This window comes from Python bivittatus, unplaced genomic scaffold, assembly GCF_059951505.1.
Source record: "Python bivittatus isolate LINGU-HERP-01145 unplaced genomic scaffold, Pbiv_v1 ctg000570_np1212, whole genome shotgun sequence".
Classification (NCBI taxonomy): Eukaryota; Metazoa; Chordata; class Lepidosauria; order Squamata; family Pythonidae; genus Python; species Python bivittatus.
This window is the reverse complement of record NW_028277097.1, coordinates 4,728,555-4,743,572: the sequence shown is the minus strand read 5'-3', so window position 1 is coordinate 4,743,572 and position 15,018 is coordinate 4,728,555. Positions and strand designations below refer to the sequence as shown.

The 15,018-nt window shown below is 35.4% G+C and overlaps 1 protein-coding gene across 2 annotated transcripts in view; it reads left to right on the top strand.

Moving 5' to 3' along the window:
* The window catches only part of PARP8 (poly(ADP-ribose) polymerase family member 8), a 160,844-nt gene that overhangs the window by 89,757 nt on the left and 56,069 nt on the right, over positions 1–15,018 (top strand). For both annotated transcript variants that reach the window (XM_088152720.1, XM_088152719.1), the window contains exons 6-8: positions 112–189; positions 10,397–10,491; positions 14,877–14,937. In XM_088152720.1, coding sequence (XP_088008846.1) covers positions 112–189; positions 10,397–10,491; positions 14,877–14,937 — 234 coding nt within the window. The remainder of the gene's footprint in view (positions 1–111; positions 190–10,396; positions 10,492–14,876; positions 14,938–15,018) is intronic.

Sequence of the window (15,018 nt, the reverse complement as noted above, 5' to 3'; positions counted from 1 at the left end):
CTGCATACTTCGAAACCTTTTTGCTTTTGAATCTGGAGTACTGTGTAGCCCAGTACAACACATATTTAAACAAAGAAAAAACCTGCTTAATTCTCTTTTTTTTATAATCAGGAGTCAAGACACAGTAGTGTGGTTGAAGAAGATTCAGAAGGAGACAACGACTCTGAAGAGTTTTACTATGGAGGGCAGGTAAACAATGATCAGCCATCTAGATGGAATTTAAATACAGTATACAATCTATACATGATGAGATGGACAGTCTTCATCCCCTACTCTGCAGTTCTCTTTTTTCCTCTTACCATTACACAGTAACATATACTCTTCCCAATATAGTTGGACTCTAATTTCCATAATAGCTCACAGTAGCTTCTGCTACTTCAGAATTGTTCAGAATTCAAAAATATGTGCATTGCTTATTCTTGCTTTATGAAGATGCATTGTCATTAGAAAGTATTTCTGAAAACAGCTAGCAATTTAGTGGAATTTCCAGCTGATAGAGATTGTCTAAAAATACTAAAGGCAACAGTACTTTTGTTGGCCATAAGAAAAATCCCCCAAATCAACTATATATTAAAGGTCAATTCACAATTTTTTTTAAACTGAGTTTTTCAAGACCTTCCAGTTTCTTGATTCCTCAGTATATTTAAAAATAATATTAATAAAGATTGAGGTTAGAGGAGACTGTATGTAGCAGTTTGATAATAAAATCTTGGTATTTTCATAGTTACCTTTTAAGATGGAATTGGGAAGATCTATAAAAATGGTATCACTTGTGTGAGATTTAGAGGCCCAGTATTTGTAGGGAATCAAAACTGGATGTTTAAAATCTAGTTGCATTATTGCAGTACTCAAATGGTGATTGTTCATCACTAGTGGGGCCTGTACAGTTTGTGCAAAAAACTGTGGGGTAGCATTATAGTCTTGGTTTTGCTATAAACTAGGTTCTCAGTTTATATACATTCTGTATTACAGAATTGTGTTTTTTGTGTGTGTTTGCATAGAGCTCCGAAAGAAAAGCTATTTTGCACCAAAAGTTTTACACTACAACTTCAGTCAGCTACCATCCCAGACACTTAGTGATCCTCAAGTTGCCTTCTAAACGGTAGAAGTTGGTAGTGTGAATTAGATTCCTGTTGTGGTATCTATGCTTTAGGGTGCTTTTGATGTTTACTATTAAAATTTGTGCATGTTTAAGAATTTAGATATGTACATGATCAAAAATTAGGGAAGTCTCCTTTCCATTTAAATAATATTTATTCATTAAAAATCAGCCAAAGGTGTTTTATCTTCTTATCCTTCATTGATCTGAATCTTAAAATGCCAATACACGTGTCTGATTTTTCATATATTGACCATCACACTTCAGCTTAGGAACAAGTTCCAACGCTTTGGGTGGATGTTAATAAGTGAAAGCAGCATGCTCAGAATCACAGAATGACAAAATAAAATTCAGAGAGGCATTATTCAAAGTCCATTGGTATATGAATATGTAGATATATTTCAACGTTTAAAAAGGCAGTTACATTTTTATCTGTGAAGGATAGAAAAGTCACAAACATATGGAACACTTTGGTCCCCAACAGACCATTCTAACTTCAGAACAAACCATTGTGAGCATTCCAGAAGTGATCTGTCTTTGAAACTGGCCATACTAATGTCACAACATTCCTTCTTAGAATGTCTTGCGTGGTAGCACCCCTACATTATAGGAACCTTGAAGTCTGAATCAAGCTTATAGTTTGCTGCCTCTGATCACTGGGTTTTCTGGTGTGCCAGGAGGGCTGGCAAGGTACTGATGATCACCTCTCATCAGTAACTTCAGTGGGGTGATTTGCTAGACAGTACATGTTTGGCTTATTCTAGAATGGACTCAAAAGAATGAAAACTGATTTGCCCTTATGACTTTGTTGTCTCTGAACACTGTCAGGGTGTGTGTGTGTGTGTATGTTCAGGAAGGTTAGTATAGCTGGTTGGCAAGCTTGATTCCTCCTGGGGAAAGTTCTGCTCATCATTAGCAGAAATTGGTTATGTCAGAATTCTCACTTGTTCTCAGTACTGTGTAACTTAGCTATTTAGTTAGTTAATAAAGGCAACACAAACAGGATGGTACAATGGGCTACTGTGGCACAGAGAAAATCCACAGAGGAAAAAGCTGGCAAAGAGACATTGTCATTTGTAGCCTGACCACCCCACTCCTTTTTTAGAGCCATGAAAGTTTGAGCCAGTAAATGGCACCCATTTAGTCATTGTCACGAGACTTGAACCTGCCCCAGTTGTGCAGAATTTCAAACTAAGAGAAGCCTGGAACCCATATTTAAAATTTGAGAGCTGAGCTGAGTTCCCAGTTGTGCTAGTGGGACCCTCACAGAAATGTTACTCTCCATTCACAGAAGGAAAACAAAGTTGGGGCTTATGGTAGCCACAGGCTGAAGCTGAGAAACAGATTGAAACTCAAAGTAGTGTTAGCTTTGCCACCCCCAAAAAGCTCTATCAACGGAGAATTTAATGAGGTGAAAAATCTCATCAGTGTCATACCATCAGTCCTCCTCAATCTTCTGCAAATATAAAATTGAAGTTGCTTTGATGAGGTGATTCAGCTGAAGCTCTGTTAAATCAAATTACCCATTCAAGCTTCATATAGACTTTCCCTCCATGACTTTAGGGACCTGGATATCTCCAGGAGTACCCCCAGTCCTACAAATTCCTGAATATATTTCATTTTCTAGTAGAAACTCTATTCTTCCTTGTACTTGGCATGTATATACAGTATTTGTAGAGGGCTTCTCAGCAGTGGCACCAGATAGCGAAGGCTTTGTTCATTTCAAGAGATCCAGCTTATCCTTAGTGTTCAGAAATCAGTTCAAATAATAATATTCTGATGGATTTTTTTTTTTAAGTAGGCCACTGTTGGAGCCTACCTTTCTGCTGTTTCTGTGATGGTGTTGATTGTGGTTTGGTGATGGATGAGAGTTGTCTTGGGGGGAACTTTTTGGAAAGTTGTGGTATACATAGTTTATTAATCGACTTACCCACCAAGGCAGCTCAACATTTTAATGTTTTTTTAAATAAGATTAAAAGAACAAAACAATTATCAAAATAAAGAAAGAAAATTAAATGTATGCTTATCTCTAATAATGCTTGAGGAATTTTTGAATGAATTAATTGGAAGTTATCCTCTTAGGATTGCATGCAAATTGGAATATAATAAAATACAAACATAAATAATTGTCCTTTGGGCTTCTCAGCTTTCCCAAAGTTGTGATGTCATAAGTGCATTTTATAAACATGTAACATGCATTTTGAAACAACAATATGTATTTATTATTAAAAAAAACTGCTGCATTTTATTATTAAAAATAAATAATTGCATTTTCAGAACAGTAATGTTCACTTATGTGGAAGTCAGCTCCATTAAATTCAGTGAGACTCTTGAGTAGACAAATACTTGACTGCATATTCATCATGCTATTCCCTTTCAGGATGAGCAATGTTATGCAAAGCTCAGAAAAAGCGTAACAAGTAATGAGCAAAATAAATTAAATGTAGGAAATAAGAGAAAAGGAAAGGAAATCTGATTAAATCTAGTTTACACCAACATAATTCACTATAGCTCTCTCCATACCTTTCTATCCTTGCTAATCATCCTGAGTTCTTCTACTATGCACCTCATTGCCTTTGTCTTTAAATTTCTCACAGTTCAACAATTCAGGCAAACCACAACTTTCTTAGTCTTCTCCTCCTTCTCAAGCCATTCAGTTTTCTTCATATGTTTTCTTTAAATTATGATCATAATTCATTTTGTCTATATGACCAAACCTCAGAGTACTACCTTCAAACTGATCACTTACTTTTGTATTCAGTCCACATTCATTTATCATCCATTCATTCTTGACCATATTTTCTTCTATCACACACACTTCTTAAATAACCCTTTCCTGCTGCATTTAAATTTCTCCTGGCACACTCAATTTTCACTTCCACTTAACAAAGTAAACAGAAGTACAGTCTTGTGCACAGCCATCATTCTTCACAACAGGACACTCTTTCTATCAGCATTTGTATATCTTAAAATTGCTCCATCCATTTTCCCATCTTTGTAATCATTCTATCAAAGTACACAAAATTCATCTATTTGATCTAGTTTTTTCCCCCATATCATACACTCCATTTTCTCTTGCAAACACAACTACCTTGGTATTTGATATATTAATTTTTAGACTCATATTCCTCATGGTGTCATGTAGGAACAGCATGACATAATTTCTATACAAAATTATGTATACAAATACATGTCCCCAACCAACACACCTCTAACATCATTGTAAATATTTTTTATACATTTACCCATTAATATATTAAACATCACACAGCTTTGGCTTATTCCATGTTCTGTGTTGAAGCATTTGCTAAGCATTTAATTTATAATGACACATATTTTACCTTCTCTGAACTGCTTTTATTGCATTTAGCAAGAACTTTCAATTCCTTATTCACACATAACATTCAATAATCCAAGGCTCTCAACTTTATCATGCATTTTCTTCTATTCAGCAAATGTGCATTAAACTTTCTCACATTCGTACATTTCTCAGTGACCTACTGAAAAGCGAACACCTGGTCTGCATCCCACACCCATCCCTGCCAGTATAAAGCCTGATTCCATTTCCAGTATTTTACTATCCCCTCTTATACCCTTTCAATCAGAATTCTGTCAAACACCTTTCTAGGCCCACTTTTCAAACTAATTTTTGTAATCAGTCTTGTTACCTTTATATTATTGCATTCTGTGAAATATATTGAGCAAATGACATAAATAAGCATGAATTTAAATATATTCTAAAAATTGCAATTAATGTAGGAATAGGTTTGAATGGATCTAAAAATAAAGCCAAGCAAAATGGATAGGAATAGAAATAGATGGATCCATCAATCTTTGTCAATAAATAAGTCTTGTGTTTTTAGTTATTGGAACTGAATAGATCAGAGATGAATGACTATGATCAATTCAACGATTAGAAGACAGGGATGGTAAGGAAGAAAACAGCTTTGATCTTTGATAGTTTCTTTACTCCTGCTAGTCACCTATACAGAGTTTTTCAGAGAAAAAAATGTTTTTTTTTTCCCTTCACAAACCACAACCAGAAATCTGTATCATGTCTCAATTTAATGGTTTATCACTTTTAAGTACAATGTTTTCAGGCACAAGAAAGAGATACCTTTTATCTTTTTGAGTACTTCACTTTTCATTATGATAATATTTCTGGAAATGAAAGCAAAACTGCATTTGCCCAGACAAAAAGTGTTAACAGTTATTGTCATGCCGCTGTTTGGATCTATCAAAGAATAGATGTAGGACTCCATCATTCAAATTTGCTACTGCTGCTGTTAGCATTTGCCAGCATTGAATTGGTACTCTCACACAGTAGAACTGTTATGTCAGAAAGTCTCTGAAATGGCTTGATATGAAACCAGGCATTTTTGTTCATCTTTTGAATGCTCAACTGGGTATTCTTATATGCAACAGCAAACCTCTTCTTCCTCTCACATGCTACAGAGTTGTGTAGTAGGTAAGGCATGGAACTAGGACCAGGGAGACCCAGGTTCAAGTTCATCTTCAGCCACAGAAACTTATTAAGTGACTTTGGGACACTCATTTTCTTCCAGCCCCACCTACTCTACAGGGTTATTGCTGTGGGGGAAAATGGACAGATTGTTAGGCATACCATCTTGAGCTCCTGGAAGAAACACAGGATATAAAGATGAGAAACACTCAACAGAAACAGTTATTCAAGCATACATAGGGAGAAAAAAATATTAAAATCTGGCACTTATATCCTTTGGGTAAGTGTCCTTGGGAATCAAGACTCAATATGGATAAGAGCAGATCAGCCAAAAGAGAAATCTTTTACTTGGACAGATGCATTCTCCTGAGTTCCATGGGCTTGAGCAAATCCAGTTGCTTTGTAAAATATGATACTGCACATTGCAGACAGCTGTCAGGAGTTCACAACTGTTTAATTTTTCAGATGCCTTGCTAGTTTCCCCCTATACCAGTCTGAAGACTTGCAATGTACCATTCAACTGTATAGATCTTTCATTATCCCTCGTGCTTCAACAAGGCCTAAAGGAATTTTGCAAATGAATCTAAAAGCTCAGTTCAGACTCCATTAAAGTCAATGCAAATTTTTAATGCTGCTATAAAGTAACTGGGAAGAAATGGTCTCTACTAGGGAAAAAGTGGAACAGCTAATGCTTAATTGCTAATGCTTAATTCTGTTTTTATATAACAACTTCAGCATGATAGTTTTTGCCTCCAGTCAGAACCATTTATATCATATAGGTCTCCTACTAAAATGCCAATAGATTGATTTTTTTAAAGAAATCTCATTCAAAGTTTTCTTGACATCATAGATCCTGATTTTGACTATAAGATAAAATCATGAGTGATAATTTAGCATTGGCTAACAGCATATTTATGAAATAGACTTATTAGAAAAGGTAATATTTACATAAAGTAGAAATATGAACGGTTGCCTGGGATACTGTTGATGTACAAAGTATCTGTTATGGATTATGAAATTTGTTAATACTAAGCATTTTCTGAATATAATTTTTATTAAGAATTTTGATTACAATAGTTAGAAAGTAATACAAATTAAACTTTGTATTCGTTTACAATACAAGAAGAGAAGAGAAAAAAAAATAAAAAGTGCAGGAAAAAAGAAAAAGAACAAAGAAAGAATATAATAAAGGAAAAGAAATATATAAAGAAATTACTTACAACCTTCACCACCACAAGCATAAACAAATTTAGTAACTCTTCAACCCCTATAAGGTCACAAACAGGTATTTCTTCATCCCATATCCCATCCCTTATCTATAAGCAAATCCATAAAACATCAGCTTCTCAATCCTGGTGTCAGCAAAAGTCCATAAAGTTTTACATAACTTTGCCAAAAAAAAAAAAAAAAGTATTATTTTAACCTTGATTGAATAAATCAACTTTATATCCCTTCCTTTTAATCTAACAGTTTTAATCTTTAATTCAATCAAATATTGTCATAGAATTTAATTTCTCTTCAATTCTCTTTTATCCCATCACAGATTTTTTCAAGGCTTTAACAAGCCTCTTTTGTAGATCTCTTGGTTTATCATTTGTATTTCCCTTTTAATTTTTAAAACTTCAGCCAGTTACTTTTGCATACAGTATGCAATGAAGCGTCCTTTTCCAAATCATTCTCTTGGCCTGCCATTTGTAGTTCCATCTTCAGTACTTTCTCTGTCTTGTCAGATAAAATTTGTTTGACATCTGTCATTCCTTCATTAACATCTTTTGGACATAATCTATCCATAGAAGCAGACATCGTTACTGACAGTGTTGATATTGTAGTTACTAATTTCTTGCTCCATTGTTCAAAGTTTTCCTTTAATGTTTCCAATGTTATAATGTTTTATATTATTTTGTAAGTCCCAGGATGTAGTGGTATGTGGGAAAGACTTTGGGAGAGGGGGCGAAGAGATGCTGCCTAGGGAACAGTCAGATAAGAGAGAGCATAGCCCACAGCTGGATAATGGGTGGGGCAACAGGTTCAGAAGGGACCCTCCCTAGTTTCTTGGGTGGTAAAGGAGACGGCAGGAGAATTGTACTTTCAGGCTTGCAAGATTTGGTTAATGTAGCTTTACAATAAAGTAGAATTAGCTTATCTGGTCATATTTCCTGTCTGGTCTACCTGGTAAGGCTGACACAGTATTAATTGGCATCAAAAACAGGCTTATAATTTTTTTCCCTTCTGCTTAGAATCTTTAGTCCCCTCTAGTGTCCAGTTTCTAAAATCATAAAGTAACCTATTGTTATGACATACAATAGCCAGGAGAGCCAAAATAAGTGTGTTTCCCATGAGAAGCTATTTATTTTTTATAGTTAATTCCAGAATCTTATAGGAAAAGTCAATATTCCAAATTTATCTGAACTCTTAGTCCATTTATAACTTTCTTAGTTAAAAATCTTATTTAGCTTTTTGCTGTTTATTCTAAATTCTTTAAGTTATTAAGCTTATACTTTTTTGTTGTTGTTGTTCAAAGCTGAAGATAAACTCACCCAATGAGTTTTCAGACTTCTTGTTCCAAAGGTCTCTGATAGCTTTAAGATGGTTAATAAGCAATTTCCAAAAGTGATTAGAAAGTGAGGTTTGCAAACTTAGTGTCCTTTAAAAGGCTCCGCCATGGTTGCAAATAAGATGGCTGATCCCTTTGTCTCCCGATGCTCAAACCCATGGAAAACCACTGGTCTGCAGTCTCCTTGTGAGGAGCAGCCATCCAGACCACGTGGGTGATCTCCTGTCCTCTCCTCATCCAGAGAGATTACAAGGAACTGGTCTACTCACCAGTTCCTTGGTCTTTGCTGTAGTCATCAGATCCACTTTAGTGGAGATGTTTTCAGTTTGCCATACCTCCTCCAGAAGTAATACTAAGCAAAGACATACTTTCTGAATTTATATCAGCATAGTATGCTAACATGTTCTGCATCCATTCATATTTTGCTTTTGTCACAAGCAGATTCGAATAATATGGTTTCTGAAATAAGAAATCAGACAATGAAAAACATAGATGTAGTAATTCAGCAAATACAAATTAAAAATAAATTAGAATCCATGTGTGCTGTTTCCTAGCTGTTGCTTGTTGGACAACAAATTATAATAGTGTTATACATTATGCTCAATGATGAATGAAATAATAATAACAAAATATTCTTAGTATTATCTTTCTGGTGCCAATCTTTTCTGCTCTGGCCTTTTAATTAAAAAATACAATAATTTTTAAAACACATACACACATATAGCATCAAAAGTGTTTAACTACTCTATATTTACTTTCTGTCCTTTTACTGTTTATAGATCAATTGTTTTTAGATCAATTGTTGTAGTTTCAAAAATATTAAACTCTGTTTTGAAAAGCGATGTACATTTTAAATAACAATAGCATCATGTATCTCACAGAATGTTGTGGAAAAAATGCATACTTTTTGGGCATTTGCCATACCAGCAGGTGGTTTTCTATCATCAAGAACAGGAGAGAACAGGTTGCTGATATTTGCATTCTAAATATCTCACTTAACCCCCTTTCCTCCTCTCATTTGCTACCCATATTGTTATCCACCACTATTAGTTATTCTAATCTGAAATCAGAAATTCTGCAGTTGTCATTCATTCTTCAGTATGGTAGCATCTCAAATCATTACAGTAAAAATATTTGAGATAATGTGGGAGAGGTAATGTTGCAGTGACTACCCATTTTAGCATTCTTCTCTCCTGAAAGAAGGGAACCATATCACTGTTTCCTTTCTCTCCTATGTTCCTGGAAAGTTATGGAATGGAGTTATAAGGGTGACCACTGCAACTTCTCTAGGACAGGTACATTATGACAGGTTAGACTCTCCTGTCCATCTTCATTAGAATGTCCTTTCTCACTTTCATAGCTCTCTGAGGTCCCAGGCAGATATTACTTAATTCGATACTAGATAAGGAACTTAGCTTAAAATTACATAATCACACCAGAACTAAAACTGGGTTTGGGCAAGATTTGTTCCACTTGTTTCCATCCTGTCAGACCCATGTTGAATGAAGAGACTTGAAGGAGGCACCTGTCCATCTTCATGAATAGAATAGAGGTCTGCATGCATTCAATAACCACTAGGATTTGTAATCATACAGATGATTTCTTCCATTCATGCAAAAGCAATTAATTTTTTTTTAAAATCTTGCTGTAAAATGTGATAAGGGCAGATATAAAGAGGGCAGGCTAGCATGTACAGAAACCTTAGGGGCAACATTGTACATACACCATTGCTTCCATTGCCTTTTTCATGCAAGTTGACCTCCATGTAGGATTATTTTGTAACAATGACTTCTTAAATGCTATCTTAGGTCGCACATATTACATGAAGATAGTCAATCAAAGACTAGTTGTCCTTGTTTGTTATGAGGAGTAAACGCAATGGCCGTGTTGACAGATGGTATAGCTCTGAATTACAGTTTCTCAGGAGCAACAATAGTAAAGGGATGTTCTTTTTATGCTCTTCCTTCTGGGTGCTGTTGGAAACAGAATTAACATTTTGGCTTCATCTACTAAGGAATTCAGTGGTGTTTCCCAGGGCAGGACTTAAGAGCAGAATTCCAAGATGCCATATAGCAGAATGAGCTTCCAATGGGGGAGGGCATATTCAGCAGGACTAAGTGGCTTCCCTTTATATATTGTACTTCTTGAGACAAGACAATCTCAAGTTTGAACTAGGTGTTGAAAAGGAAAGTGAGATATTGGAGAAGGAAAACCTTCCTTTGCTATTCAGTTTGTGATATCTTAAAGAAAATCTTTCTTCCACCCCACTCCCCCTCTGCAGGTTAGTTATGATGGAGAACTTCACAAACATCCACAACTGGAAGCTGACTTGGCAGCAGTAAGAGAAATCTATGGGCCAAATGCAGTATCTCTCAGGTTGGTCTGTCTGTCTCTCTATTTAATTACCTATCTTCTTAATTACCTACCTTCCTATCAGGGGCGTACAAATGGATTCCATTCAAACTGATTCAAAGGAATTCAGAAAATTGTTTGGATTCAGAAATCTGAATCAGTTCTGTCCAAGTCTCCAAATCTGATTGGATTTAAGCCAGTTTAGATCTTCAAAATACTGGTACATACATTTTATTGTCCCAGTCAATCCCAATAAATTCAGGTATGTTCAGTTTGACTAATCAATTCACTTCTTTGGTTCCCTTTATTAAATGACTTCATCCTTTGAATGAATTCAGGGTGTTAAATATTTGCTCTTTTTCATTTCTTTCTTTTAGTATTAAGAATAGCTATGTAACTGAGAAAAGGTAAAATTTTTGAGGATAAATTGGCCATTTACACATTAACAAAAAAGAGAAAGTGCTTCATCAAAAATCAGAACATATTTGCATAAAGTATGGACATACAGCTATGAGATGGGCAGCCATATACATTAAATAAATAAAAAAGGAAATATAATTATAATTAAGTAGAAATATAATTCTCTCTTCTTCATACGGAAAATTCTAACTAGGTGATCTAGATAGTGTCTTGAGACACATTTCAAAGCCCCTGATTTTCTTTCAGTCAAACTGGAATTGGACCAGGCAGTACTTGAAACAGAATCTTTTCTATTTTGCCATCCTAATGGGAACTAGTCAAATCAATTTAGGCAGAGTTGGTTGTAGGCCTGAAGAGATTCAGGGCAAAGTTATCTTGGCCAGAACTTCTCCAAAATCCATTTAAATGTCCCACAATGCCTCAAACTGTTTGTGCATCAGAGCATTATGGGAAGTAATTATAGCAACAAGATTTAGATATTCATTGCTGCTCAGAATATTGGAGTTTTTCTTCTTCTTCTTCTTCTTTTTAAATAGGAGACTAAATCTGAAAGTAGCTACACAAAAGTCCTAGTTGCTGGCTCCAGGCTTCTATGGGAAATCTGTTTTTCAGAGACATGCCTTGGATTATTTACTGGAGTGATGAGATGAAAAAGCAAAAACTGAATTAGGTGATCAGTGTTGTGAACTTTATTGTTATAATAGTTATTATTAAGGCTATTCATACTTAAAATATTGTTTTTAGCTTCACTGCCAACTTAGCGAGTCATTTCATTACTTCTAAATATATTAACAACAATTAAATGATTAGTTTAAAGCTACAATCCTAAATAAGTTTAGAAGAGGGAAGGGAAGCTGTGTTCCTGTAAATCACGCTGATTGACCTTTCATAGAATCTGACCATGCTTCCTGAGGCTGTTAGAAGCTGTAGTTCAAATATCATGGATGTAGCAGGATTAAGAATGATTTTCCCCCCTGTAATATGCATACGTAGGATTGCACCTTCAGTTCCAGTTCCTGCTGAGCGTCTTTGGCATACTGTTGTAGACTGATATGTTAATGCCTTTCCTCCTTTAACCAAGTGTCATTTCACATGATTGCAGCAATTGGCAACTCTCATGTATAGGCTGGCCCAGAATCTTGACAGTACAGTACATTCATTTATTCATGAACCGAATTGCACACTTGTATTCCACACGAATCAACCAAAATAAATTAGTGCCAGGAAAAAAACAATTGCCAAAACTCGTTTGAATAATGCCCATATTACTTTTTGCACTTGCTTTATGTGGCACTTAAATCTCATGGATCAGGTTTATAGTATACTTTACAATGGACTAGTCCTCATTAGAAATCCAAATGTACTGTATGTTCAAATGTACTGCAATGCTCTTGCAGATTATGGCCTTTGTCTTTCTCTTGATCTGATTGTCACCTTTTAAACATAACTTTATAAGACTATTTCATTGACATTCACTCCAGTTATCCAGACCTTTTAGTGAAGTAAAATTAATATACTTTAACATTCATTCCATTTGCTCAGTGACATGCAGATTGAATTGCAAGTGTACATTCCAGTTCCTTAGACAATATGTACAGAAAAAAATATTTTCATTACATGCTGTTTGAATTAAGTGGAAATTCATTGGGTATACAGAATGTTGGAGATTAAAGTCCAAGGAGGAAATGAATAAGATAATCATTTAATTGCATATCCCAATAACAGCTATAGCTGAAAAGCTCTACATAGCTTCATAATAAGCTCTCTTTGGGTTTGCAGACTATGAAAGTAAATGTAACTTCTTATAGAAAATATCAGTGTGCTTAATTTCTTTAGTATCTGCTCCATTGTCTTCTGAGACTCAATTCATTAGGTAGCTGGCTGTTTCTGGCTTGCAAGAAATAAATGAGTAAGCATCACTTTCTTTTTTTTAAAAAAAACAAAAACTCTTGTGTGCGCACTGGTGAGTGTGTTTTAACTTCCCCAGTGGTCGAAAAATGCTCCCTTGAATACTGATTGATTTTTATTCTCAGCTTTATTGCTAGTCTCCAACTTCCATAACCTAGTCTGGCAACTGGGACATCACTGTAAATTACTCCAGGGTCACATTCGTAGGAGGCCTCATTCCCACTTCCCACTCTACCCCATCAATCAATAACATGCAGTGCTTTTCAATCTGCCATGACATAGTCCTGTAACATAAAGATGTTTATATTTAGACAAGAGATGGGCAAGGAACTGCTTTTTCTTGGTGTTTATCAGACTGTCTGCACTACTGGACTTTTTTTTTTAATTACAAAAAATAAATGAGAAGCTGAAACATTGCAAAACAAAGTGTCAGCTGCTAGCAGCATCTGTATTTACAAGAATGACTCTGGGCTCCACATGGGCCTTCTTTGACAGCCAATGCTTGGTTTGGAAGTATGTTACAAAAACCAAAGTAATCTGGGGTAATAAAGAAAATTCTGGGGAAGAGAGGATAGAATATGCTCTCTGCTTAATCAACTTGTCTTTTGGTTCATTGGTGTTTTGTAACTGTGGCAGACATTCTGGGAATGGGTGAATCCATTTCTTGATTGGAATTTTTTTGAAAAATCCTACAATATAGTAAGAAGATTCAAAATTAATACTGTGTCAAAAGCAGCCTGCAACTTCTCAAATTTTTCTTCAGTTATGAAGGAGGTGTCTGTTTTTCTACCTTATTTTTGGGGTGCTTGAGAATTTCTTTCAAATTTCTCTTGATGCTTTTGAGTTTATTTCCTTTTTAGAAATGATAGAAGAGGCAACTGCTGGTGATGTTCTTTTCTGAAGCTTCCCTAGCTATCAACATATCCTAATCCCTTCCCCCAAATTGGAGGAGTTCCCTTATGGTGTCTTCCCTTGGCAGTGAGTGAACTAGAGGAAGCCAGGAAGACTGCAGCTTGCCAGAGAGATGATTGTACAATGGACACTCACGCACACACAGTCCTTGGCCTTGTAACTAAAATAAATGCAAGAAGACCACCCACGAGAATTTTACCAAAGTTCTTTCCTTCTTTAAATGGAATTTCAAAAGCAATTTCTCTTTCATAAGATGTAGATAAAAAATGAATGTGTTTTCTGCATATTGCTATTCTAAATGAATCCACCTATTTAAGAAGTTTGCAGCCTAATTAATGTTATGTGGATTTTCATCCAAAGCCTGTGCTTTTCCTTATGTATAAAAGATAGGTATTTTAGCAATTGTAGAATATTGGGTGGTTTCCATGGGAGAATTCCTTTATCCTGAAAATTGGTAGGTAGGACTGTTGTCACGGAAGTTAGAAAAGCTATTATTTCTTTCTTTTGAGAGAATAACAGAACAAAACTCTTGGTTCCACCCAGAGTCATTCTAGAGGATAAATTCTAGGCTGCCATTAAGCACACATTAGAACCAAATGTGTGCTTTTTTTCTCTTTTTTCTCTTAAATTCCTGATAGATCATTTCTGAAGTACAGCTTTCTCATATATGAAAAGTCTGTGGGAATGCAGTGTTGGTTCTTTAAATGAGCTTAAACAATGTTTATAATTGAGGAGCTTGAAAAAAATACTCATGTTTGCTTAATGTTAACTCATCAAGCAAACACTGAATTCAGTGGAACCACATTCCCAAATACTATCCATTGGCTATAATTTTTTTTTCAAAGTTTCCATACTGGAGGAGATGCTTGACTATGCCATTATTTTAGCTCATTCATTCTTTGTGCACTTTAGGGTTGACTGTTCCTTCATCTAGCCCAGTACTGTCTATTTTCACTAGCATACCCTCTTCAAGGTTTTGCTGGGCTATGAATATCAGAGCTGCAGCATACAGGACATTCGTTCTACCACTAAGCAACGATTTCTCCTAATCCACTGGCAAACCAAAACCCCTTCACTATTATAAAAGCACAGTATTTCTACTCAAACGTTTTTCAGACAGCTGGTAAGAGTATCAGACTTAGATATAATATAATGTTCTTTCCTTTCAGGGAATATGGAGCCATTGATGATGTAGATATTGATCTGCATATTGATGTTAGCTTTCTTGATGTAAGTAAACTAATAACAGTAAGCTAATAACAAGGTTATATAATGAAGGTTGATAAACATCTGCCTCTGTCTTTCAGCAGG